At 42.3% G+C, this 27,637-nt stretch overlaps 1 protein-coding gene across 7 annotated transcripts in view; it reads right to left on the reverse strand.

Moving 5' to 3' along the window:
- Positions 1-261: 261 nt before the first annotated feature.
- Positions 262-27,637, reverse strand: part of LOC308122773 (RNA-binding motif, single-stranded-interacting protein 3) — a 291,407-nt gene continuing 264,031 nt past the window's right edge. For 6 of the 7 annotated variants that reach the window (XM_080484833.1, XM_080484834.1, XM_080484835.1 and 3 more), the window contains 5 exons: positions 26,604-26,654; positions 13,135-13,245; positions 5,788-5,877; positions 2,996-3,120; positions 262-1,473 (listed from right to left, as the gene is read on the reverse strand). In XM_080484833.1, the coding sequence (XP_080340959.1) occupies positions 1,470-1,473; positions 2,996-3,120; positions 5,788-5,877; positions 13,135-13,245; positions 26,604-26,654 (381 nt within the window). In that variant the 3' untranslated portion in view covers positions 262-1,469. The remainder of the gene's footprint in view (positions 1,474-2,995; positions 3,121-5,787; positions 5,878-13,134; positions 13,246-26,603; positions 26,655-27,637) is intronic. The other variant, XM_080484839.1, reaches the window with a different exon arrangement.

A 27,637-nucleotide genomic window follows, 5' to 3' on the forward strand; every position in this document is an offset into this window, starting at 1 on the left:
TTCATCTTTGGTATAAAAATGGCCATCCATGGGCTGCATTTGATCCACAACTAGGAAAGACTACAGAAATTGTCAACAATTTCTTCTATTGCTTTTGCACTGATTGGTTTAAACCATAAGCTCCTACTGAATCTACAATTTTTTTATTTTTTATTTTACTGCCAGAAATTATTCTGTAGTTGTTTTTTTTTGTTTTTTTGTTTGATTTTATCTTTTTTTTTTTGTCGTCTTTTTTAAAATCCTTTTTTTTTTTTTTTTTTTCGCAGTGTGACAAGCAAAGCGGGCTAAAAACATCTTAAAGCTCATAAAAAAGGTAAAATGTGGCAGATAAAAAGCACTAATGTCATCGACAGCAAGTCTCGCCATGTAAAATAATAATGATAATAAAAAACAAGTTCAGCATTTGCAACAGACTGCATCCACAATGCAGCATGTTTGATTTTTTTCTAATGTTTTCTTTTTTCCTCATTGTGAAAAAAAATCTCTTCAAAGCTTCACCTCCCCCTCCCACCCCAAGTCTTTTTTCTATTTATTTCCCCAACAGACATTTTGTTTTCTTCTGACACTTAGTTACCTCTGACATAATAATTATCAAAGTTTTCTTCTAATGAAGAAAAGAAAAAAGCTCTTCTCTATTAAATCTGTACAGCTTATGTGATAGATTCTGTTTTTTTTCCTCTTTAGAACAACTCATCCAGTATCTTGCACCCGCCAAGTGGTCCAAGAGACTGATTTTGTTTGTTTTGTTTTCCTCCAACTGGACGTCAGACTTTTTAAAAAAAAAGTTTCTGGCGCCCTTCAAATTAAGGCCATGAAGATTCAAGAAAAAGAAAAGAAAACAACAAAAACAAATTTGTTTTTGAATATATCTAGAAAACTAAGATTTAACACTAGAACATAAAAAAAAAAAAAAAAAAAAGACAGAAAAAGAAACTGTAGCTTAATATCTGAGGAAGACAATCTCTGTGTGTGTCTCAAACTTGACTCCCCTCATCTAATTACAAAATAAACTTCATCACCTACCTGCATTCAACCTTTTTTTTTTTCTTTTCTGATATTTTGTAATTTTTTTTTTTTAAACGTTTTTTCTCCACCTTTTTTTTTTTATTTTATTTTTTTTATAACCGGTTGAGAATTTTCTTTGAGAAACTTTTCAAGCTTCAGCCAAGCCCTTCAGGCAGGTTTCCAGACTAAACTATTTCACTTCTTTGCACTGTGCCCAGTTATTTTCCCTCCTCCATCCCCTTCCTCAGCTCTCTGTGCCTCCTTCTTGATTCTTTTTTTTTTTTCTCTCCTCGTAGGCCAGGTAGGAAATGAAAAAAATTGTCTCTTTTTTTTTTTTTTTTTTTTTTTTGGTGCCTGGGTAATCTGGAAGCAATCTCTTTCTTTTCTCTTTTCCTCACATTCACAGTGCAGCCACCTTCTGTCTCAAGGCAACGCTGTCACAGGAACATTCGCTCAGGCCGATGCTATCTGATGAAAGAGAGAGAGAGAGAGGGGGGGGGGGGGGGAGGGGCAGTTAAAAATCAAAGCACAATTTTACACACACAGAAAAGCAGCAGCGCTGACAGCTCAGTCAGAGCGCCGGGGCGAAATGACGCACATTAAAGAGTTGTGATCGGGTCAGGAAGCGAGAAACGCGGCGGCAGAGTGACGAGAAAACGACAACAGCAGCCAGAAATAATTTGAATCAGCTCGCAAAAGGCGCCGCCGTTTCTTGGTTCACGCATTCTCGTTCCTCTTTATTGTTGGCGTCGAGTCTTGCGCCGCTTAACAAAAACACATTTGTCAAACAAAAGCAGGTTGAATTTCTCTCGTAAATTCTGATTGGAGGAATATTCCCTCGCTTCAAACGATCCGCAGACGAGAGGAGAGTTCACGCAGATTCCCTCACCTCTGCAAGCTTCACGTTTAATTAAAATCTTTTTTGTTTACTATGACAATTCATCCGAGATCTCGGCTACTGGATGAAATAACGTCGAGTCTTTCTGGTACTTTAGTTAAACAATAACACAATGACCTTTTCTTTTGTCTGCAGCACAGTAACTAAAAAAGCACTTCAACAATACCTATAAATACATTCTTTGTCTGAGAAGAGTCAAACTCAATTCAAACGTAAACCCAATTTCATCTAAACTGAACCAGAATGGAAAAATTATCTCAGAATATCCTACAAATACCAACAACTCCAACATTTGTCCTTTGTTTAGAGCTGGGAAATGTGATCACATGATGACAATGTTGACATTTAATGAAGTTTTTTCTGTGTGGAAAGTTTTATGTTGATACAAACATAAAACTTTCCACACAGGATGTTTGCATCCTTTAACATGGATGGTTTTACAAACTGTCACATAAGTGGCAAAAGTACCGATGCTTTAGTATCTAAAGTTAATTACTTCATATACTTTTCTTAAGTAAAAGTAAAAAAGGTTTTGAAATGTGATCAGGTAGAAAAGAAAAAGCAAACGTGAATGTTTCACGGTTTCACAAACACATTATTGTCAGTGCTATTGGAATAGTATTTTTCTACATGGATAAACATCATCATTCAACTTGGATCATAATTTTCAGACAGAAATGGGTATTAAATGAAATTCATATAAAACTTTGAAATTCCTTTGAATTAATTTTTATCGCTAAACTATTGCAGCTTTAGTATTGATGACTAATCATTTTACTTTTTAATCTTAACTGTCATTATTGGAGGTTCAAAGCAATAACGAGGCAGTTTTGAAAACTTAAAAAGCAGAAAATACAGATATTTTTGAGGGTATGTATATGAAAGGTTGTCAGAAAAATTAATACTTAAGTACTCAGCTTGGAAAATCTACTAGAGGACAGTAAGGAAATACAAATACTTAGCTCATTTCGACCGCTTCATCACTGAGCGCCACACGTTCGACACCCCTGCTTCATGTCGTACTGACACGACGTTTGAATAAACAGGGTGTCTTACAGAAGAACCACAAGGTTAAAAGACGCAGCGACTTACTTGGACTGGTATGAGTAAGCAGGAACATGGTCGGCGGCACTGTCCACCTGGATCTGTTGCTGCTGGCCAGCCACCTCCTGTGATGAAGGAGCCACTGTCTGGGGCGAGGCGTCTGTCACCACTCCCTGGACACACACACGAGTAAATATGTGTGAGCTCAGAACAAGAACAGTATGTGGTTTATCTCATAAACTTCTCCTTCTGTCTACTTTGTGTATTCATCTGTGGCACTGCATGCCGGTCTGTCTCCGAGAACGCTTGTCTCCTTTCTGTTCAATCAGTTTTATGATTGACATTCACAGTTTAAACTTTAAAGCTATCTTTTGTGATTCAGATAAAGTATATGATACTGGGATTTTCCAATTACCTAAAGGTGTTCACTGCGAAATATTTAAGCTCCTATCTGGTTCATTTGAGAAGTTGGGTTCACTTAAAAATACAATATGCAAGATTCTTTGCTTAAAAATGGCCTTAATTGTAACATTCATATATTGTGCCGTGGTAATTCTTTACTTTAGTGAGCCAGCTACCTCAAGGTTACCCCACCATGTAATACCACTTTCTACCACAGGGTGATGAAGTGAGTCCATCTAGGGTCAAGTGTGTTCTCAGTGCGACAAGAGAGGAAGAAACACAACTTACAGACGCTTGTGAACGCAACACAAAGGACCCAACACTTACTAATCAAATAGAAACAAACCGGCAGAGCTCACTACTGCCACCCACTGGACAAAAGTGACACCAACTCAGCCTGAAATGTTTCTCTATTTGCAGTTTCTTCATTACTAGTTTTAGATGTTTCATTTCTATATTTTGCACATTAATCCGTATGATTTTTAAATGAAACAAGACATAGGTATCCTAATGCGTGCTGTAAACTCCTGTGTTTATCTACTTTACATATGACTAACATCTATTTATCACAGTAATCGAGACAAGGTCAACTGACTATTAGGAAATCTTTGGTCTTTACAGATTTTCACTCAATAATCAGAATAGACTGCAAATTGTTTGGGTTTGAAAGATTCTCAGCAGATAGTTTGACGTTACGGAAGAATCTGCAGGCAGAAACATTTGGAGCCGCTTCTGTGATAATCATGGTGTGTGTTGCAAGTAGTTACATGACTCACTTGTAGGAAGCAATTAGTCGTGTGATGAATGGGCAACCTGCTCAGCGTGTCTCCTGCTTTTTACCCTGCGTTAGCTGGGACGGGCTCCAGCCCCCTGCGATCCTAACCTGCAGTGTCAGTCATTACATATCCTCTTTTTTTTTCTTTTTTTTTGTGGACTGCAGACTTTATCTCACTGCAGGATCCAGAAGTGACGGCTTTGAAATATTACGCTGATTGAAGTAACAGTAATTTCTCTTTTTAACACCTCAGAATATCAATACCAGTTTATTTCCCTTGTCAATTTATGCTGCGACAAAACTTCCAAAACTTCCTGGGCTTTTTCCACTGCTTAACCTGAAACTTGAGGAGGATTGAAACGATTTTTTCACGCTGATTTACAATGAGCTAAAGCACACGCGCAGTAAAAAAAACTAAACTAAAGCTGCTGACTTGATTTTTTTCTGTTTGTGTCAAGCACTGCAATATAAAAATAACTGATTGTTGTTGTTACACGAGCATTAAAAGTTAATTCTAACAGGAAAAAGGGTGAAGAAAATACAAAACAAGCAACTAATACAGGCTTCCTGTGACTTTCCCTCACAAAAGCTCAACTGTACCACGAATCAAAGATAATCTTTACAAGAAAATATACCCTTTTCTTTCAGACTTTTATCTCTGTTTGGGATAAAACTTCTTTAATGATGGCAGTGTGCAGTGAATTCCTCACAACAAGCTCTGAGCCTTTTATCACTGATTCATCTCAATCACCTTTAACAAGCTCTCAAGGATACTGTGTCCCGTCCATACATCAGCCCTGCAGACACGGACTGATGCAGTGATCTACGCCCCGCCGCCGCCGCCGGCACCAAGAGGACGACGGCGAGGATGAAATAGGTAAGCGTTGCCGTGGGCTACACACGACAACTACATCCCTCTCCTCCGTCCCACTCCGTCACGAGGACGACTGTAACTTTCTGAGGAGTGGGAGTCCGAGAGGAGGACGCGGGAGGAGGGGGAGGAGCGACTAATGGGTCTGTCAAGGGAAACTGTCATTGTCCGTGGCTGGTGGGCTAACCGGAGTGCTTCAGCTGACGGATGTATGAGTTCCAGCTATCTAGCAGCCCCAACCGGCTGACGGGGGGAGAGAGAGACAGCACTGCCGGCACTGTGTCTCACTCCAGCGCCTGTCATCTGATACACGAATGATAGTCCATCTGAATACGACCGCACTGTCAGCCGCCAGACAGCTGGCCCGCTCACCTCGCCTGCCTGCCTGCCTGCCTACCCGCTCTCCACGTTCATCATTTCTCAGGCTGGACTGCCCAAACCTGCCAGGAGCCCAGACAGCTGCCGAGGAAGCGAGAAAGTCTGCGCCGCACTTCAAATGTCTTTCCCAAATACTATAAAACTTCTGAGTCATCGTGCTTTCCTTGCAGTTTTGATCCTTGTTATTTGCTGGTGGTGCAAGACCATTTGTTTGGAAAGAGTGAGGGCAATTTGCAGCCATCTTCAAATGTGATCTGTCTATTTAATGACTCTTTCAGTCTACTGGTGGTTAAGGGAGTACTGTTTTTCTGTTTTTTTTGGTGCAAGTGATTGGGCTGTTAGTGGTAATGATGTCTTCCCATCGACGGGCTTTTGATTGGGGGTAAGTACCGTGTGCATGCGTGCAGGTCTTACTTCAACAGGGACGGCTGTTGGAGGCACAGGAGTGTACTGGGGAATGTAGGTCCCTTGCATAGGCGCGGCGGCGGCTGCAGCAGTCATGTACTGAAATAGCAAGCAAAAGACACACATAGAGTTAAAAACACTTCTCAGAGATCAAACCCTGATTTATAACTCCCCGGAAGAAATATTCAGGGTAATTTCTCCCAGAGCAGTTGAGAACGGGAAGCTGCTGTGCCCTCGGCAGCCTTTGGAGGGCGCTAAGAGAATATGTGTGCATGCAGGGGAGCTCAGATCAGGAAAGAGCATGTCAGGGAGACTGGGGAGAAGGGAGGAGGAAGAAAAGATGTCCTGCTGTCCCACCAAGACTTCACAGGAAAGCAAATGCACTGGGCCACAGCTGAGAAGATGAATTAAAAAAAAAAAAAAAAAGTGAAGCTGAAGGGAACGAAGGAGAGTGAGAATGAGAGAGGAAGAGAGAGGGGGAGACATGAAAGAAAAAGCAGGCGGTCTGTTGCCTGTGGCCTATATTCCTTTAGTCATGCCTGTCCTGGCTTTTAACTGGGTGCGAGCTTGCTCCGTGATGGCCATTTTACAGATGTGACACAGGTTTGGTTACATGACAGCCAGAGGGCTTTTACATGCAATATGAATGAGGACACGGCACTTTGCACCAGCCTTTTTTCTCCAACTTGCTGTGGTTTCTTTGTGTGTGTGTGTAGCGAACATGTGCACCCCTCTGAGCACGGTTTACCAGAGTGTGTGTGTGTGTGTGTGTGTGCGTGTACTTGTTTTTAATTAGCACATGCCTGTGCATAAAAACATGACTTACCACTGTTGGCCTGTCCAACTGTGCAAGTGCACATATGAGATCTCCCATGTGCAGCTGTGTGTGGAGCACATACGTGTGTGTGTGTGTGTGTGTGTGTGTGTGTGTGTGTGTGTGTGTGTGTGTGTGTGTGTGTGTGTGTGAGGAATCAAGACAAAGACAAAGAGGCTTGGAACGATAAAGCTGCAGTACAGCGCCAGCGGATGTGATCCCAGATAAAAGCCACCAGGCTGCCTCCCCGTCTCTCCTCGTCTTCCTGCTGCTCTTCCGGACCGAGGAAAAAGGGAAGTACAATCCCTTTCTTTCTGTTTTATTTTTTCCTTTGCCTCTCAGTCCCCCTGCCAGTGCTAAAAAGCGTGGCGGCAGTTTGCAGTATGAGGCAGTAATGGAGGGGCTGCGCTGGGCTGCGAAGCCTTTCTTGGCCGTGGGCCCGGCGGTGCTGGTGAAGTGTCATTACCGGCAGCGTTGCTAATGGATCGGGTACGGCTCCACCGCTCACCGCTAATGAGAGCAGCTAAAGGCCATGGACATGGGTGATTAACTCCCCCACCATTGCTACACATGGCCAGGAGGATGCCCTGGGATGGATGTTAGTGTGCGTTCGTATGTGCAACTGTGTGGGTCTGAGTACGTGAATTTAAGGTTATCGCACCCCGGGGCTGTCACACTCGGGACGGGGTGAGGCGGCATATCCAGACCTCCTGACACATTACCACATTACCTCTCCGTGTCATCCCTTCTTCCTTCTCACCTTCCTGTCACTCTCTCCCGCCTTCACTCCCCCCCACTCTCTTTCAACCTGCTATCGTCTAAAAGCGCCTATCAGATTGTTGAAGTGACCTTCTCCCTGGTGAATCGAAACCATGCATACCAATTTTTTCTCAGGACTTTGGGCCTCTGCCTGTCCTCCCCATTAACTTATTCAGCAAGCTCACCTGTGAGGGCTACATGAAAGCAAATGAATGGAAGTAGGAGATAATTAGCAATATCAAAATCTCCCTGTCATGGGGAGAATGTCCATTTGAAATGTTATATTTCTCCGCAGGACTGCAGAAGGAATTTAAATTAGATTTAACAAGAAAATTTAATAAGATAAGATTTTTTTTTCTCCTGACATCACCATTAGTTAACCCGTTTAATGTGGCAGGTTGAGAAAAGGCATATTTCTGCAGTCGCTGCTGAGGCAAGTCAGAGGGATGTCAAGCCCGGCTCCAGTGAATTGGGTTGCTATGGTGATAAAGATGATTTTTGTCCAATTTCAACTCTTTTAATACTTCCCTGTCCACAGTCAGGGGACAGGTTTGGGTAATATAAAGCATCCCTAATTGGCCATAAATGGTGTTTCACTCTTGCGGTCGCACACACAATCACACATATACATCTATGCACATGCACACACACACACCTGTGCCTGAAGCAGATGGTGTGTGCGTATGTTTGATGAACGGGAGGCCTGAATAGCTCCTTAACGAGGCTGGTGTGAGTAGACTCCTTAAGTCTCCTCTCTACCATCACTCTCTATGACATACTCCTATAACTACAGTATAAATTCACACCGCAATGCAGCAATGCCAGGATGAAAATCCATAGCATAGACAGAAGTACTGTGCTACCAGAGTGGCTGGGACCTCCCCGCCACAATGACTTATAGGATAATTTATGTTTAGTGGTTCAACAGATGAACTGCTGGAGTCCTGGATTTCGCTTGCTTTAACATAATTTTCTCCATAAATTGTATTTCTGACATGGCAGGATTGTGGCACAGGACATCGCCAAAAAGTTTGGAATAAATCATCTGTCACTCAGTTGCCACATCCGTCTTGGTCTGAGGTGACATGTTGTTCTGTTGTATCATCTGCAAGGTGAAGGATAACAGTTGGTCAAGGCTGGAGCATCCAGCTACTCAGTGTCGGTTATTAATGGCAGTACAGCGTGGGGGATGGGCTCTGATGACTATTGATCCCAGCTGTGGGGCTCCAACACGATAGGAACTATTGGAGCAGCACACCAGCGGCTATGAATCACAGCCCTGTACCACTTCACCACCAAAAGCTCTTCATATCTTCCTCCCAAGGCTTTTTTAAGGCCCTGCCTGCAGAGATTTACACGGGCAACATCAGTCACTTCTTTCTCAGCGGGCTTTTACAATACAAACTTTTGCTCGTCTAATATTTACTATTTCGCTATTAGGGGCACTGCCTGGAGTGAAAAGCTACCAGAAGAACTAATAGTACCTGAGAGTACAGATGCACATACATCTGGCAACACCGCCAATGTGTAGCATACCTCAGGCTGTACATTTACTATAACTTGTGTATCTTGGTAATAAACTGGTTTTAAGTATCCCATCCATCCATCGTTTGTACAGCTTTATCCAACTCATGGTTGCAGGGAGCTGGAGCTGATCTGACTATCGGCAGAAATCGGAAAGCAAATCGGAAATTGGTTAGAAATCGGAATATCTAAAGAAAAACCTCTGGACGCTCAGAGAAAACGTGCAAAGTGCACATCGAAACGAACCAGATTATGTTTAATTTGTACATTATAACAGAATGTGTAAAATGTATACAAGTATACAAAGTGACTAAGTCAACTTAGCAGGAGAGGTTAGAAGCAACCACACCGCCAATGAAATGTAGATTAGTCCAAGAGAATAATGGAGGGAAGAGAGATCTAATCGAGATAAAACAAACAGGTGACAAAATAAATTAATAAACCATTGTAGGATTATGTAATTAGCGATGAAAAAGAAAATTATTTTTCAATCAAAACAAAGCAAAAGCAGAACAGGCAGATGCCAAATGCATAAATTTGAAATTTGAAGAGCAGCTTGGTGGAGGAGTGGTTAGCACTCTTCTCACAGCAAGACATTCCACAGTTCGAGTCTGGGTCTGGGGGCCTTTCTGTGAGAACTTTGCATGTTCTAAGTATTTTTCCTGGGTTTTTCACTTTCCCCCTAATTCACACAGAGCAGTAGAGAAGATGTCTGAAAGAAAGGTAAAAACTGACCGGCGATTAAACACATTCACAGTTGTCTTTTTAAGACAGTGAACAAAAAAGATTTGACAAAAGGGACTGAAAAGGAAACCGAACTGCGTCATGTTCTTTTTCCAAACAGCTGCTGTTAACATGAACAGGCAAGGTCTTTGCCATATGATGTCACATAAACTCAAACAGGTGACACTGGCGTCTGTCACTGGGAACGAATTGGGGTTTGAAATGTTGTTTCCTCTGCTGTGATGAAACCTTGACCTGCGCCTCACAGGTGTGGATGGATGCTCCGACAGAAATGTTGCATCTTCTTGGAAACACCCATCGAGGCTACATGTCGTCAGCCGCTGCTCCATTGGTTAATATTTCGGATCAGTTTCTGATCATTGCTGAACAATTTGGAAATTACTATACAATCTTCGCCTTCTAAATCAAATGTGTCAAGAATTTTTCCAATACAAATCCCAAATTAAGAATGACGGAGGTTGATTTTAGCCAAACCCTTGTGCATCAGATACTTTCACTCGCCCAAGTTGAATCAGATTTTGTCTTTTAAAATTGCCGTGGCCAAGTAGTACACCAGCAAACAAAGTTACCATAAACTCGAATAACCAGAAATCTGTGTTGCATTCAACTGTCATATACTGGATTAGACTCATAACTGTGATACTGATGTCTATGCAAACACAACCAAGAATCTTACTTAAACTTTAAATGTAGTGCTTCATATTCAGAAGCTCAAGAATAAAAGTCCCTGCCTACAAGCTCTTAAGCGCACTGAAAATGCATTGTAAAATTTAAAAATGCCATAAAAGGGATGTTCCTCCACTCACAATCACCCTCTGGGCCCTGCAAGGCTCAGACAGCTCAGTGGGACCAGGAATCACTCAGGAATCAACATGTGCATCTGCTGCTTCAACGTGGCGACATGGAAGAGAGTTGCACGCTCAGTTAACTCCTCAGTGTGGCTAAAGGGTAAATATAGCCATGTACATTTATGGAGATGCCGAATAACATACAGTTCTAAACTGCCCCGAAGAAAAACCAAAGGAAACAGCCCGGATAATAGAGGAAAGCACTTCATACAAATCTGTCTCCCAGGGACACGGGAGCTGTCAATCACCACTGTCACCATGACAACAGAGACCTGGGTTCTACATGCTGTGACAGGAAGAGGATGGAGAACACAGAAGGAAGGTCACCTCTTGTCATGTCAAACACCGTGTTGCTGACACACAAAAACACACACGCACACACAAATACTAAAATGACACCGTGAACATATGCACATCCACACACGTACAGCAACTAGCAGGCACACGAGGCATGACAGATAGACTTCTGTTAAGTGGCGAGAGCTTGGAGATGGTGAATAAATCAGTAACTGAGCAATATGCACCAAACACGGCAGAATAAATCATCGAGCAGCATGGATGGCATGTTTATGTGTGCCATCCATAAACAGCAGGCCTGAGGTTCTTTAGCATTCTGTAATCAAGTTGCTGGAGCCAGACAGACACCAAACGGAGCTGGGTGCGTTGAAAACAGATTCTCTGGTGAAGCTACTAAATTCCAAAGCAGTGACCATCAGGCGGCACCGGTCCATGCTTCCATGTTATGAGGAGAGGTCTTTTTTTTTTTTTTTTCCCTCACCACTCCTTTTTGGAGGCCTATCCCTACGATCTGATCCATGCTGCAAAATAACAGCATTCTCGGAAAGCTCTGGTCACCACACCAGTGTCACAGCTTGGGCAGACTGGGAACATCTGGTTCTTTTCTTGGAGAGGAGAAAGCAGCCACAGCCATACACAAACAGCCGCAGCGAGCCCTGGAACAGCCAAGAGTATTCTGAGGTGTGGCTCCTCCTCCTGCGGGCCAGGCGGTCATGATAAGTTGTTGACTCTGGAGATGCGGCTCGTTGCAGGTGCTCGCATGTGGCAGCAGTTGAGTCACGTGGCCACCAGGGGCAATCAAAACAACCTCGCCGCATGTGTGTAAACTTGAGGAATGTGCACTGAGAGTATGCGGTGTCATGTCCAGTTTACTACACGGATAGTTAGAGATCCCGGTTCCTAACAGGCCTTCACCAATCAAGCAGCATAAAGGGAGTTTCACATCTGGCGTAAGAATCGGCTTTACAGGAAGCACGTCTCAGTTCCCATCAGAGATCAAGTGTGGCATGCCATGTGCGTCGCTCAACCATAGAAAAGTTATGCTACACAGCACATGGCCTCGGGAAAGCTAAGCAGGCAGAAAGGGGAGAGGTGGCGAGGGCAACGCAGGAATGAAAAAAAGGCAAGACAGAGTTCCTTAACCCACTTTCTCCTCTAATACAACCCATCAAACATCAGAAGCCATCATCATAGATTAGCCTGTCTCTAATCCTGGCTGTTAGCACAGCTGGGGCAGATTAGGGAAGGGGCATTTCTGACAGAGCCAACATGGCGTCACAGTCGCTGACAGCTCACCTGGAAACACATGGGCGACTGTACAATGCTAGCACTGTTTCAATCGTGCACACAGAGAGATCAAACATAGTGCTGGAGCAAAGCTGCCTGCTCGCCTGCCCCGGGGCAACAGGGTTAGGGCAGGAAGTCAGGCTTCAGAACTGTGTGACACCTCTAAGTCGACTTGATCCTGCAAACAGGGAAGGGAGAGTTCATGGTGTAAGGGGCGAGACCAGAGGTGAGTTTGTGGAATCAGGAAAACTGTTGGACTGATAGATCTGATGTGTGATTTAGAGAGTTGGGGAGACAGAAAGTGTGAGAAAAAAACAGAAATTAGAGGGTGAAAGTGAGGAAGGTGGAGAACAGAGAGCCCTGTCACACTGTTAAGCTTCACAGGAAATCTGTTTAATGTGGAAGATCAGGGAGGAAATATGCTCTCTTGCTGTCTGGCGGTGAATGCATGCAGTCTAAAACAAATGATACGGCAGCTCCATGGCTGAGCACATGTGGCGACAGCCTAAGAAGGCTTTCTAGAAAGGAAATGGTAAAATCCATCTCCTGCTCAGTGTGGACTTCGTTTCTGAACAACACGAACAATGTTCCCAAGATAAAAAGGCTCCAGCTTGGTCGTCGTGACCCGTACAAACACTGCGAGGGACACCCGCCACTTTCTTTGCTAACATTTGATTTTCGGCTTCCCCACATGTCGACTTTGGGTTGTGTTACATTTCCGCACTGGTGAGATATAACAGCAAAACAGCCGGCCTCCAACACAAAGTGATGGATGTCAGTTAAAGGGAACAGTATGCACATTAGTGGCAGTTGAGCCGGAAAATACTGAAAACGGCTTAAACTACAGAAACATGCAGATGAAGATGAGGTTGTTTTATCTTTTTTTTTTTTTCTGAGGCTGTAAATACGACATCTGGAAGCTAAAAAGCTGAAAAACGTTAAATTTGAAGCAGTTGTAGATGTCTCTCAATATTTCTTATTTCTTATTTCTCGTTCAAAGTTCAGGTTGTTTCAAGTGGGAAACTGAAATCATGGCAACTGAAAGCGCGTGTGAGAAGTTGGTGGTGTGTGAGGAGGACTCACACTTCCTGTAGTGCCCATGGACAGATGGTTCATCTGCTGGGTGAGAGGGCCCATCATGCTGGCAGGCTGCATGGACATAGTGTGGTCCATGGCTGGCGTGATCACTGCACCCTGAGGAAGGACGGAAAAACATAAAAAAGGTCAAATGAACAGAAGGAGGCCACGAAATGAAGAGGTGCAGGTCTTCATTTTCCACATATAATTGATATTAACAGAAAAAAAAAAAGCTTCATAGGAAATATACTCTAATATACTCACTGCATCATTGTGGTATTTGACATTAAAGTTTGTCCACAGCTAATATCAGAGTCTACTAAGGAGTTGTAAACAAAGCCATTAGGCACAGACTCTACTGATATAGTGTATTTACAAAAAAATAAAGCCAGAGCGACATGACCTTTCAAACAAACCCTAACCTGACCTTTCTTCAGAATCAACATTTGTACCACACCCGAGGGAATCACTGCAGGCCTTTAAAGAGATACCCACTTAATAATTGGGTAGTAAATTACCATCTTGAGGTATAGGAAAGCAATTGTGCCAAAGACTGAATAAATAATGAAGATGCAATGTTAAGGGGTCACACTGAAATGTTAATATAAACAAGTTATCAACCTCACAGGCAACACTTTTTTATTTAAAGGTTGTGAAATGTTGTGTTTATTGTGTACAGCTGTTTGTAGGACTATTTCCTTGGAGTTTATTAAAACCAGGCAGCAAGATCTCCATCTGCATCTCTAAAACATGGCAAAGTGCATTTAAACAAATTCAACCTTATTGCCAATACAAACATAATCAGCGTATCTTTGAATGCGGGGAAAGCTTAATGCCAGACTTGGATAAACTGCCTCAAGATTTTCTGAAGAAAATCTGAGGTCTCGGTGAACTTGACCTGTAAGCTTGGCCAACCAAAATCTCATCAAATCTCCAGTTGAGACGGCCTGTGTACCAAACCTTAGGAAATAACCTTGAGATATTCTGGAAATGCCACATTAGTGAGAATGAGACAAAGTGACATATGCACTGTGTCTGCACAGTCTATATGAAAACTCAAGCTTTTGACTTACATACACTATTTTTTTTATTTTTTTAAGTTGGAGATAGTCTATCGCAGGGTGATCATAAGGGTGTTGAAGCTATCAAAGGTTACAGAAATGAGACAGAAAGTGAGAATGAGAAGAAAGATGAAAAGTTAGGTAAAAGTGATGGAATCGTCCAAAATAGGAAAGCAATAAAAAGGAAAGAAGAGAGAAAATAAGGTCGAGCCAGCGGCAATGTGAGGACAGCCAAGTCAGAAGAGAAAAGAGAGACAGCGTCAATAAACAGCAACAGAACACTGGGACATTTTCAAGATCAATACGCACTATATTCTGTCTTTGGTCCATCAAAACCATCAATATCCGCTGCTGATGAATCAACAACATGTTTCTATGTGGTTGACTGGTTGTTCCAAGAGGATGTTTTCTCACCATCCCTCCCTCGCTGACTGTCACTCATTTCTCAGCCTCCTCTCTCGGAATAATGCACTGCATGTTTTCCCTAACGGGTGGGCGAGAACGTTGGGAGCTTCTTTTTCGCGGTGCAGTGAAACATGAGGGGAAGTGATGAAACCATTGTTGCTCTTTCATCTCTTGTCATGATAGCTCCATTTTCCCCGGCAGTGAAGCCTTGGGAGGGGCGCGCTCGAAAAGTCACTCCTTTTCCTCTGTTCAGCTCAGCTCTCTTCTCACTCTGTGTGTCTCTGTGTGTGTGTGTGTGTGTGTGTGTGTGTGTGTGTGTGTGTGTGTGTGTGTGTGTGTGTGTGTGTGTGTGTGTGTGTGTGTGTGTGTGTGTGTGTGTGTGTGTGTGTGTCTATACTGTAAGTGTGCCTCAGTGTGAGCCTTCAACACACTGTGTGCACCAGCTTTCGTGCACAAGTGTGAAGAACACCGGCGTCGAGCTGCAAATCCGATGGAGTGCGTGTGCAAGCGTGCGCATGCACGCAGCCCACTGGTGACTCTGTGTGGGCCTATTGGAGAACAAACTGTGCAGACACAGCCTGTCAGAATCGCTCTGCTTGTCAACTCCCTGCAATCAAAAGTCAGCCAGCTAACTCGCTCTCATTCCTCCCTCTCTCTCTGACTCAGAACGCAGGCTTCATGTGATCCTTTCTGGAATTACAGCTCCATGTAAAAAGCTAAATAACTGGGTGGAACACTGGGATCACTTTGTTTTCCAAAAGCCACAATGGGCAAAGTCAGTTTGGTGATCATGTATTTGCTAAATGGGGCCCCACCAATCATTAAATGATAGATTTTATGTGAAGAGGATTTATTAGGAGAAATTAAAGATGTCAGTGTGGAATCGCCGCAAATGAAGAATGCTGGGTTTTTGTTTGCTTTGAATGAGTCCCTTTGTAGTTATACAGGAAGTGGGCCATCCAAACAGATCCCACTCTGTTGTGTTATCATATTTCTACATTAGTTAAAAATTAAATTCAGTTTTTTCCCCCCTACAGAATTTGAAATGTTTTTCTGTCTGGAGGTTTTGTAACCACCGCAGGTTCTCTTAGAACATGCAGTGGTAGCACTGCATGTTTAATTTATATGTGCGATACATAAATAACTTCTGATATCTAGATGGAATGTGACTAAATGATTATACCTGATAAATAAGTCACACATGCAGTATAATGGGAATTTTTTTTTTACCATGTTTATTGCTTAATGTGATTCAAACACGGGCTGTGATGGACAAATAAGAGAAAAGGAGACAGAAACATGCTGCAAGGACGGGAGGAAGATGATTAAGGAAGGAGCTGATGGAGGTCATGGGGAAGACTAAAGTGACTAGAGGAGGTGAAAGGGAGAGGAAATAGAGGGAACAAGAGAGAAATGGCTAATGAACACAGAGAGAAAGTGAGGGCGAAGGAAAGAGAAAGAGAGGAGCGAGAGGGGAGCAGCAGGAGCTGTGGGCTACCTGTTACTGATTCAGCCTTTGACAATGCCTGTATAATGGGAAAAGGAGAGCAACGGAAAGGCTTAATTCACAGACGTGTCAGGGAGAGTTAAGCCGATTTGTGATTTCGATTTTCTGTGTTTGTGAGACTGAGTGTCTGTGAGAGAGGGGGTTTTAGTGTGTGTGTGTGTGTCTTTTGCACTGTCTGTCTGGTAAAGTGTCTGTCCATTGACATGCTGGAGAGAGAAAAAAAAAGGAAATACGGAGATTGACACAGATAGGAAAAACATGCTTTTGATTCATCCTCTGTGTATATGAGAAAGAGAAAAAAGGAGGAGGAAGCTAATGGGCGCTGCAAACGCATCTCTTACGAATATGTGAGCTGATGTTCAGAGTCCTTCAGTGTTTGCACATGTTTTAGAGTGTGAGGGAGATTGTGTGTGTGTGTGTGTGTGTGTGTGTGTGTGTGTGTGTGTGTGTGTGTGTGTGTGTGTGTGTGTGTAGCCCATCTTGCTTAAGATTGTATCGATCCTCCTCCAGACAGCAGAGGAGGCGATACCAGCTCCTATGGTTGTAAACTACACTGATATACACTCAATGACCACAGACAATGGACAGTAAATAAGAAATCTAGTAAAAAAAAAAACTTACGACCCACAATGTTTTTAACGGCTGCTCATTACAAGTAACTATTGACAGTCCAACGACCAAAACACTTACTTGGATCAGCTCATATTCACTACATGGCTTCTCCATTGGCAGATCAGAAAATAACAACAGTAAAATAGGTGAGGAAAATACATAAAGGTCTTACAAATGGCGGCTGTTTTACTGCCTGATCCATTAAGGCTGAAGGATCTCCTCAGTGTGCAGGAGGCTATTAGGGTAATTTACTTTCTGATTGAAACCTGCACAGGTTCTGTGCAGCAGTATGTCCAGGCAGCGAGTATCAGACTGAAAGCAGCCTCTCATCTTAAAAAAAAAAGAGAAATAACAAGGTTGTATAATAACCAGTGTTGGTGTCACACCGTGACATTTGACAAAATGGAGCAGAAAAGTTTTTTTTCTGTAGTTTGTAACCTGCAGAAATTATCAACATTATAGTGTCCAATTCTGATCAGTCTGGAACTGACGAGTATCACACTCACAATCATCCCTACAGCTAAACATTTGCCAATGTTGATCACCGTTTCAGGTGATGATATCCTACATTATGGCCTATCTACACTGGTGTAGATATTGCAATACCTTCAGGCCATTCCTTTGCTGTAAATGAAATTGCTTGAGGCCCCAAAATGGAAGCTCACACACCTTCCCTAACCAAACGTATTACTGTTGGGAAGAAGACATCTACTTATTGTAACCAGTGTAGTCGACTGTGCTAACAATTTACATCCCAACCGGCTTGTTGAGGCGAGCATGAGAAGGGATTTTTTTTAATGAAGGTGTTTCATGTCAGGCGAAATGAGAAAATGGGCTGGAAAAAGAAAGAAAAGACACATTAAAAGCCTCAAAAACATCAAACAATGACTCAGGCTGTACTCCTGAGCCTCGCACAGCAACAAAGCATCACTTGTGCCGTTCACATGAAAGAAGACCCGCGCTTGACTCAACACATTCCTGGCTGTATTTGACAGTTGGTTACTCCACGTGAAGTTCTGTGGTTTGGATACTGATGCTGGTGTGTATGTGTTTGTGTGCTTTGTGTCAGTTCAAATGTGAAGTGAATACTGGAGGATACTTTCGTGCTACAGGGGTTTGGGTAATTCTATAAAAGTTTGAGCACTACACGGGTATTTTTCAACATACGTTATAAACGAAGCCTATTCAGTCAGACATTTCTAGTGCGGAAAACCTTATGTTATAAAACATCTGCTGATGATTGAGTGTTAACTATATACGGGGCAGAAATCCAAGGACCCCCATAATACCTTGGGCACCTGAAGGCTATACGGGGTGGGCAATGAAACAGTATCCGTAGAAACCACAAAACTACTTTTTGTTGTTATTGCAGTGAAACGTAGTCCGGCTGTGGGTGGGGTTTCTATATTTCTCATGCGAATTTGACTGCATGTGCACTTATTTACGATGGTTTGGGTTTGTTGTGAACTGAAGTTCACAATGTCGCCCAAAAGTCTTATTTCACCAACTGTGGCCACAGTTTCCAGATGCCCTCGGGCACCTCTCTATTCATGTAAGCCCAGAAAAGGGAGCCGGCATCCTGGGTCTTTCACTCTAATCTGCAGCTTGAATCCCTCCTTGGGGCTAACAGACTACTGGGGCTGTCCTACTATTAACAACTTAGTCTGTCTGCAAGACCCAGCGTGCCTTAGACTGAGGCGGGAATGTGAACCCTTCATTCCTTTTAACCGAGGCGCTGCACCAGTTGAATAGCAATGAATGAAGACTCACAAGTTGACAGTGATGTGTGTAGCAGCTTATCTTGGACTTTGTCATCACACAGACATTTTAAATCTCACTTTTTTGATGGTTGGGGGAAATGTTAATTGAAAACATAATAAAGAGCTACGGGGGAAAGAAAAACCATTACTGCAAAATTGAAGCAACTGAGCGGACAACAAACTGTATGTCAACAGATTAACTAATGGGAACTGATCCTGATGAAGGATGTCTCACCTCTGGCATCATGGCAATGATTTTTATCTTCTGTCTGTCTCCTCGTCCTTTGCAATGAATTGACAATGAGAGGGATGACAGATCAGCCATCTTCCATTTATTGATTAATTTGTCTGTCCATCTTCTCTAATATCTCAGAGGATGCAGATTGATTTACATGCTGAGGTATACAGGAGTGTTTTCACTACTGTGATGTGTCATTTTTAAAAGATGGAGTATGGCATGCCGTGGACTAATATCACAGACCAAGACTCAAGAGCAGAATACTAACTTGCTTAATCTTGCATGTTTTCCAAACTTGTGTATTTTTTCCATCAATGTTACAACAGTTTATGTCATTTATTGCCACCTCAACTTATATTATTCTAAGTCGGTATAATTTAAAGGCTCGGTGTACTTTAGATATCAAGTGTAACTAATGGTGACGGTAATATCTTGTAAAAAAAAAAATAAAAGATAACATTTCTTTTTTTAATAAGATGCTTAGTTTAGGCCATGTTTTGTTTTTCTTGAAAAAAATTGATTGTTGTTCGGTGATTAGTTATGAGGTTGGTTGTTTGATAAGTTGTGTGGATAGTTGAATTGGTTGGTTTGGTAAGTTGCTGGTTGATTGATTGGTGAATTGCTTTGTTGGTTGACTTGGGGATGGGTTGGCTGATATGTTGGTTGGGTAATTAGTATTTTTTGATTGAAATTTTTTTATTCCACATATGAAATTAACAACAGTAACAAACCATACAGTCTAGTCACTACCAATTATTTATGTCTATACACATGTCTACGTGCATTCCTTCTCTATGCTGCTTCATCCCGTTCAGGGTTGTGGGGTGCTCGAGCCGATCACAGCAAACTAATGATCACACACTCACATTCACACGGCAACATTTAATGGCAACCAGATTATAACTGAGATCAAGCTGTTCATTATGTAATACAGTGTACAAAATGCTGATATTAATGATGTCATTTTGAAGAGGAAACCGCAAACACGTCCTTATAAAGGAACATATTATTAGGTTGGATTTGTGGTTGTGTCTGTGTGAGTGCACATATGTGTGTATGAGAGGATCAGAGCGCGAGATGAAGCATGTAACAGTATTTGTCATGTCTTCATGGGAGGTCCATTCTCCTCCATGGTTGGACTGTGCTCATTTATCAACGGTTCCCTGACTTGCCTTTGCAGACAAATGGATCACTTCACACACAAGTGCCTCTCCAGAATATTTACTCTATTTACAAAAGCCATAGAAGATTAGAAATCCAATTAAAAAAAACACAGTGAGCTAATAAGGCCGGCCCACCAAAGCATGGCAGCTTTTGACTCAAAATGTATTTTTGCCATTATTGCAAAATTTGTCAAGATAATATCCCGTAACGTACAGTACAAATACTGCTGCTCAATCTCCTTTACAATGGCTTGGCAACAATATCTCTCTTATATGTATGAAATTCAACCCTAAATAGAAAATGCAATTTTACATGTTTTTTTTTTCTTTCTTTTTTTGCTGGCACTGGCACTGGCACAGTAGCTGCAGTTTTACTCTGAAAGGGCAGCGGCGAGAGGAGAGACAGGGAGAGAAAGAGAAGCAAGAGGGGTGAAGAGAGCCAAAAAGAAAGGAGTATAGAAAAGAGATGTATAGAGAGGGAGTGCAGACGGGATAGAGGGATGAAAAGATAGACAGTATTAAGAGCAACTCAAGGGCGACAGTAGCGCTGTCTCAAATTCTGCCTCGCCAGTCAAATCCATGAGACCAACATAATGTTCCCCCCTCTGAATCCGCGGAGCGTTTTTAATGTCAAGCAGAGAGATGGGTATCACGCACTGCACTGATTCACCCCTATCCGATGAGGGCAGATAGTTATGGGTTAGCTCTGAGAGGTCCACTGAGTTTCTATTCAAAGTCGGTGCCAGGGAGGGCTGGCTGGTGCAATGGTGAGGAATTCAGTGATTCACCTCCAGTATGTCAGGGCCAATGCACCTCGGCAAATGCACACTTGAAGCACATACAGTTCAGAACGAGGGGAAAAAAAAAGAAAGAAAAAGGGTTGGATAAGTCAGGGGGAAAGACAGCAATGTTGCGCATGGCTGGCACTGCACTTACCCTGACACTCTTTGGCAGTGCGAAGTGAATTTCAGAGCGTGCGTGTGTGATTGATGATCTGTGTGTAAGTGCGATTTGCCATTATACAGACTGTGTTTCTGCAGTTCTGCATCATCGTATGGGCTGCACATATGTATTTGTCATCTGGGGCCTTTGGCTGGTCGGGTTTCTCCGTGTCTGTGAGGTCTGCCGACTTTGTGTAGCGCTGATCAGGACGCAGCGCATAAAAGGAATGTGGCCGTAGTTCTGACATCCAACGCCTAACTGTCAAACAGAGTCTGAGAGAGACGGAGGACAAATGAAGAGCAGCGGGAACGAGAGAGAAATACAAGGCCTGCTTGCACAGGCTGCAGCCTCATTTAGCTGTCCACTTCAAAAAAGAAAAAAGCACTGTCACTTTCCATCAAGTGCCAAGCTGAGTGCATCTTGTCCATTAATTGGGGATAAATAAATTTTGAAAACTGTTCTCTACTCAACGTCTCTTTGAAACCACCAACAAAGTGGCGGCTCCTCTGCGAGATGAAGTCCAGTTTCGTATGGATAGACTTGTCAAACTTAATCTAGTCACATACAAACAAACACCTTCGCCGAAGGAGTGCATTTGCATGCTGCAATGCTCTCTGTTTACTCTGCAATAAGCCAAGTCTCGCTCAAAAATATTTGCAGTTGGATTTATTGCCACCCAACACGCCAGCTATCATTTCCACTGAATTATATATTAACGGGACAGCACGGAGGTGGCGTTATTTGCAGTCTTGTCTCGCAGCAGGAAGAACCTGGTCTGGGTGGTAGGTTCATTTCTGTCTATAAATCAAGCATATGTATAATTGTGTCTTAGTAACACGTCCAATGTGTAAGGTGGAATAGACCAGGTATAGAAAATGGACTCCCCCGCAATGCGAGGGGTCCTCACGTCGTTCTCAAACCAACTGAGAGGTAGAATGTCTCTGGCAGGTCCCGAGCTGACTCCACAGCTTTCTTCCAGTTGGACATGTCTGGAGGTGACCAGGGGGAATCTTAATCGATTTATATTCAATTATCTAGACAAATTACATGTGACTGCATATGTTTACATTTTTCTTGCAAACAAGCTAACTGAATAATTGTTTCTCATGACCACACAATTTATCAAGACTGTTATTATTAGGGGCTCCAAGTTTTCTTTTGTCTCAAGCAGAACGTAGAGATAACTAATAATAAACATAGCAGGCCTTGCTCCAAACTGATCTGCAGATATGATATGATGCCAGAAGGAGAATTCAGTTTATATTCAACAATATGGTCACATACATAATTGATTATGATTGAATCTTGTCCTCCTTGCAGATGTTGCCATTCACAACAGTTCAGTCAAGTGTGCTTGTTAAATTTGATATACGTGCATGTTATGTTCTGTTCTGCCCAATGTAATGTTATACAACTGTTGAAAATAATTGCCTCATCTATTTAGTACAGCTGGACACAGATCGTGTGATGAACCGGGTTTGCACGAACAGCTTCCTTAGCTCATTGTTTCTTGCTTCCAGCAAAGTTACAGTTGTATTAAGAGTAAACTGACACATCTGCTTGTGTTGTTGGTTTTCGACTGTTCAGTCTCAACTGCGACCACACAAACTCCGAAGTTATTAACCACATTTAAATTCTACCTGTCAATGCAGCTTAAAACTACTGCTATCAAGACATTGCTTGTTTTGACTCGTGAATATTTTTCTCAGCTCTTCTAAACACTATTTGTCATGGGTGTATTCCCCTCAGATGTGAATACTGTACTGAATAAAAGTTTATTTTTCCTGTCAAAACAATGGCAGATCTGCAGATTATTGCGTGCTCTCAAACTGCCCTGTAGACACGCTAAAGTGCTACGAACTTGTCAATGAAGCTTCAGCTGCCTCCCCTTTCTTTACCTTCCAAGAAGAGGATAAAGGTCAATACTGCTGGTTAATGCTGAATTCAATAGGTTTTTCATTGCCACCAGTGTGAATAGTTTTGATGTGAAAGTTCTTCACATTCTCGGGCTGTTTAGTCGCCCCACCCTCTCCATGCGATGCCTTGTAAAGAATCTTTTTTGCTGTGTGTGATGGTTCAAGAAGAAAATTGGAGCACTCACAATTCTAATTTCTTGACCTTTGATCTGATTTAAAACTGATTTTTGTTAATGCAGAATAATGTTACTGACCCCAGCTTGAACTGAAAGAAGGATACACATTATAATTACCACAGTAAAATGAAACTGGTCCCATATGGAGGACAGACCAAAATGGCAAATTAACCCTAGAAATGCAAAAGTTACCAAGTATGGTCACTTGCCTTATAAAGGGTTAAAACCTAAGCTGACACTACGTTGTCAGTTATTAGTAGCCTTTCTGCAACCTGAATTATGATGATCTATTACAATATATTAAGTGAGTATTAGTGTCCTGCTCATTCTATTGAATTCAATGATATGTTTTTCTGTTAGATTGGGTTGAATTGCACAATATTCCATTGCATCTATCTAACAGGCAACCTGTGACCACCTCCATATTGCCCAGACACAAGAAGCGCCATAGCACAACGCTCCATTGGTTTAACGTGAGCAGCGAGCCACCATTTAGCATCACGATCAATTGGTTTTTAATGCTTTGAGGAGCCCCACAAGCATCCAAATCCAGGGTGCTTGTCTAATTTGATACGATTCACTGGGCTGCTGGTCGACTGTGAGTGTGTGAACGGTGGTCTGTTGTGCGTGGAGCTGGTAGACGACGCGAGTGCGGGTCATAAAGGGAGACAGATTGGTAGACATGATCCACTGAAGGCTGAGACAGCTGGGGTTAGCACCTAGCAGCCGTTTGGTGGCAGAAAGAGCCTCTGGAACAAAATGTGGATGGGGCCACAGGGATGGATATGGCCATGTGGCTACTTCTGGCATGAAGGCATGATGAGATGTAGACCACCGTACGCTGCGGCTGCTGGTTAGCAGCTTCTGCCAAGGGCTCCAAGAGACCTCATGACATAAGGTTTGAAGATGGATGGCTGTCACGCATTGTACGGGCTGGTTGGGAAGAGGCAGCATGGACCACACATATGGCACACACAAACATGAGCAGCTACACAAACATGGACGATGAGGTTGTGTGTATTCTGTGGATGTGACAACAGGCAAAGCATAACAACAGATGACTTAATAGTCTGAATGACTCCCAAAGATGAGCAACATTCAAATAAACCGTATTAGTAAAGGCACGCATGCACGTACACGAAGGCAAGAAAAACTATGTGAACCCTTGAGAATCTCCAGGTTTTCTTGATTTCCAAATATATTCTAATCTGAAGTCTTAAATATAACAAAAAAAAATACAATGATTTTATCCTAATACCCACACACAATTCTGATGTTTCATAACTTTATCTAACAACATCAGCCACAGCCTTAAGCAAACAGTGAGAGAAGCTGCTGATCCGACTCGCTCAGGGATCAGGGGAAGTTTTCACCATTCTTTACACAAATACTCCAGCTCACTCATAATTTTTTAGAGCGTTCACATCAACAACGCATTCTTGAGAACAACAAACTTAGAAGGTTTTTCCATTACTCCATCAAGCTCTCACACAGTTTTAATCTAGATTAATTAATTGGACTTAACGTCCCGACTTCAATCAGTGAATCTTGGAGCCACTAACCCGAGGGTTTGTATGTGTAGTGTTATTTAGTTGAGTATATTATTGCCATTTGTGCTTTTAACATTTCAACATCTTGTAATAGATCATTTGGAGATATTCACCAATACATTATTCCCCTATAAAGACAGTAATCTAATGCTGAGCAGTTACATCGGAGTGTCTTTCGTGCGAGGCTGTAAATTAATGTGATTGTCACCCCCACATAGCTTGTTTGGGGCTCCAGCTGAGGACAGTACAGCCCTGACTGAGGAGTTGATAAAGCACAGGAGGTAAGAGGTGGGGGCAAGGTGAGCTGAGAAACAAAGCAAAGGCAGGAAGTGGTGAAGCTGAAGCAGCGACTGAGCGCCTTGGAGGGCGGCTGCAGCTGGGTGTGGTGCGTGTCTGCCCGGCTGGTAGCCCGCTGCGCCCAGATTACATGTTCACTGTCCCACAGCGGGGGTGGAAGTGAGCTGGGTAGGACCGAGTGGTAAATGGTCCCGGCAGGAGGGGGGTGACGGGCATGCAGCTGGTTGAACACTCCTCCTGTGAGCGAGAGCCGGACCAGCAGCTAGAGAGTTCACGGTTTGCAAATTTGTTCATTCACAAGAACTTCCAAGCAGGAGGTACATTCGCTTCTTCAAGTTTCTTTGAGTATCTACTGGTAAAAAAGCTCATATAAGTGTGAACGTTGCATGATAAATGTCGTTTATCACTTCTTGAAATAATGAGAAAGTACCTCTGCCAGTTACTTTTGAGCTTTTTGGGCAGTTTTTTTGATATACGTCTGATATATGCAGTGTTGTTGCTGCAAAACACTTTGGGACATAAATCGTAATTATGGGGGCTACCTGTTTCTCCATATACATATTCATTTGCTCATTAGCACAGAATAGTGAACTTTGATATTAAATCATGTGGTTAATTATGCGGCTCTGTGGGTCATTAGAGGTAACGTGAGGAAGAAAAAAAACATATATACAATTTCATGCTGTATTTTTATTATACTCCATCTTTTAAACCATTTATGTGAAGCCTTAAAAAAGACAAGAGTTTATAAAAATAGTACAGCACACTCTGTATTGCGTACCACTAAGGGAGTAAGTGAGGACAGGACTGAGTAGTGTATTCAGCTGTAATACGGCGTTTTTTTTTTTTTTAAAGTTGGTTCTGTGTTGTTGTCCTTGACTCGTACCCGGTTTCCTTCTCGTTGAATAAAGTGAGAACAGTCGAGAATAAAGTACACCGATTGTGCTTCAGGGGCCACGAAAAGCCTCAAGCAAACACTGAAGCCTCTGGCAGAATGATTTAAAACCTCTAAGCAAGCAAATGAGATCATTTATGGTGCGAGGATCAATTACGATGTTCACCCTTGAAACTATTTACTAAACCACCATTGTTTTATGTTGATGTAATATTAGAGAGGAGAGTCTGGGAAACATTGCTGTAGGTAGGACGGAGTTTTTGAAGTTATAAGATGTCTACTGTTGTTTAATGATTGTTTAATTTTATTCAAAAATGTAATCACACTCTGAACAAACTTGTTTTAAATAGTAAGTTTGACTTTGCCAGTTTAATCCAAAGCTCTACGACAGTGAAAAAAATATCCTGTCCACTCCAATCAGAGTGACTCGCGACCGATGAAAGCAATGCGACTACCTCACTGTCGCAGACTGTGTGAGCTAAATCTAATTAATATTCATTTTTCCCTGTCTCCTGTCTGGGCCAGTAACCCGGGGCAACGGCCCAAAGTGAGCCTCACGCTGCGGTCTGCTAAATGAGGCTAAATAGCTTGCTGGCACAACCAACAACCTATAAACTCCAAACCAAAATCAAAATGAGATGTGTCTGAATGCTCAGGAGAGATAAATCCACGTGGTTATCAGAACTGGACTTTGCGCCTGTGATTTGACCTGTGATTGAAAAATAAAGCGTCTGAAACAGAATCTGTATTTTTGGTTGCTCGTATCGCCCTGAATATTAAAAAAAAATCCTCCCCGTCGTAAACTATTCTCGGCATAAAACTAAAATAAACACGGTGTAACAAGTCTTAAAGACTTTCAGCGAGTCCCATGACATACGGCACAGCAGTCACATGTGGAGTGAGGGTGGTCAGTCGAGGACAGCTGCACCACGAGTGAATGGTAGAGTACTTACTGTAGGTTGCATAACATATTGTTGATGAGGCATCCATGACGTACTCTGGACCTGAAGAGAAACACAAAACATGTATAATGATGGTGACAACATTTTATCAGTCTTAAACCCAAGTACTGTATTTTCTGGAATACATGAAGAGAAAAAAAAAAACCCAGACTGTATATAAGTCAGACTTATTTACAGTGATAACTCTTTTCTCTCACTCCCAACTCTTTCTGATGCTCTGTTACCGTTTTCTGCTACTTATGCCATAAAATTGAATTTAAATTCATTTTGGAGATGTTTAGCTTCAGCAGTCATACTGGACAACAACTTCTGAAAAAGTAGAATTTATTGTCTGAAAATTACAACATTACCACACAGAAAGAAATAGATGCTGCTCAAGAATAGGCAAAATGTTGAAATAGTCCTCAGTCCAGAGGATTTAAAATTATTTCACTGGTAAATCCACCAGAATGGGCTGAACTTTACACATATTAAATTTGGCCAAAGATTTGCTAAAAGAATTTTAATGTCTGGAGGGAGAAAATCTCCACCCTGCCTCATTATTGCCAACTATGACTTGTGCATAAAGCCTCTAAATTAGGTGCATAAGGCCTCTAAATTAGGTTCCTTCTCTGTTATAATAATATTAATTCGCGACTTTGTGTTTTTGGAAAAGAGGTGAGAGTTCTCCTCAGGACAGACCTTTAAAAGAAACCCACAGAAATACCAGGAGGGTCATTTTTTTTTAAAAATCTAAAAATAAAGACTTGCAAGTGGTAGAGAGCACACTTATGCCAGGCTTCTACAAGTGTGAAACATACACAGACATGACTATTTACAAATGCAAATGAAAGTTAAAAAGATGGCAGAATAATGACTGAGAATTATCAAGAAACTGGCGGAATGGACACAGAACAAACAGAGCTTCAAGATATGCTGGATAGGAGAATTAGACAGCTTGTAGCAGAAAAACACACAGACTGCCTGCTGATCCCACTAAAATGATCAGATTAAACAAAGACAAACACAAAATAATCTGCTATAAG

Source organism: Lipophrys pholis (genome assembly GCF_963383615.2).
Source record: "Lipophrys pholis genome assembly, chromosome: 17".
Classification (NCBI taxonomy): domain Eukaryota; kingdom Metazoa; phylum Chordata; class Actinopteri; order Blenniiformes; family Blenniidae; genus Lipophrys; species Lipophrys pholis.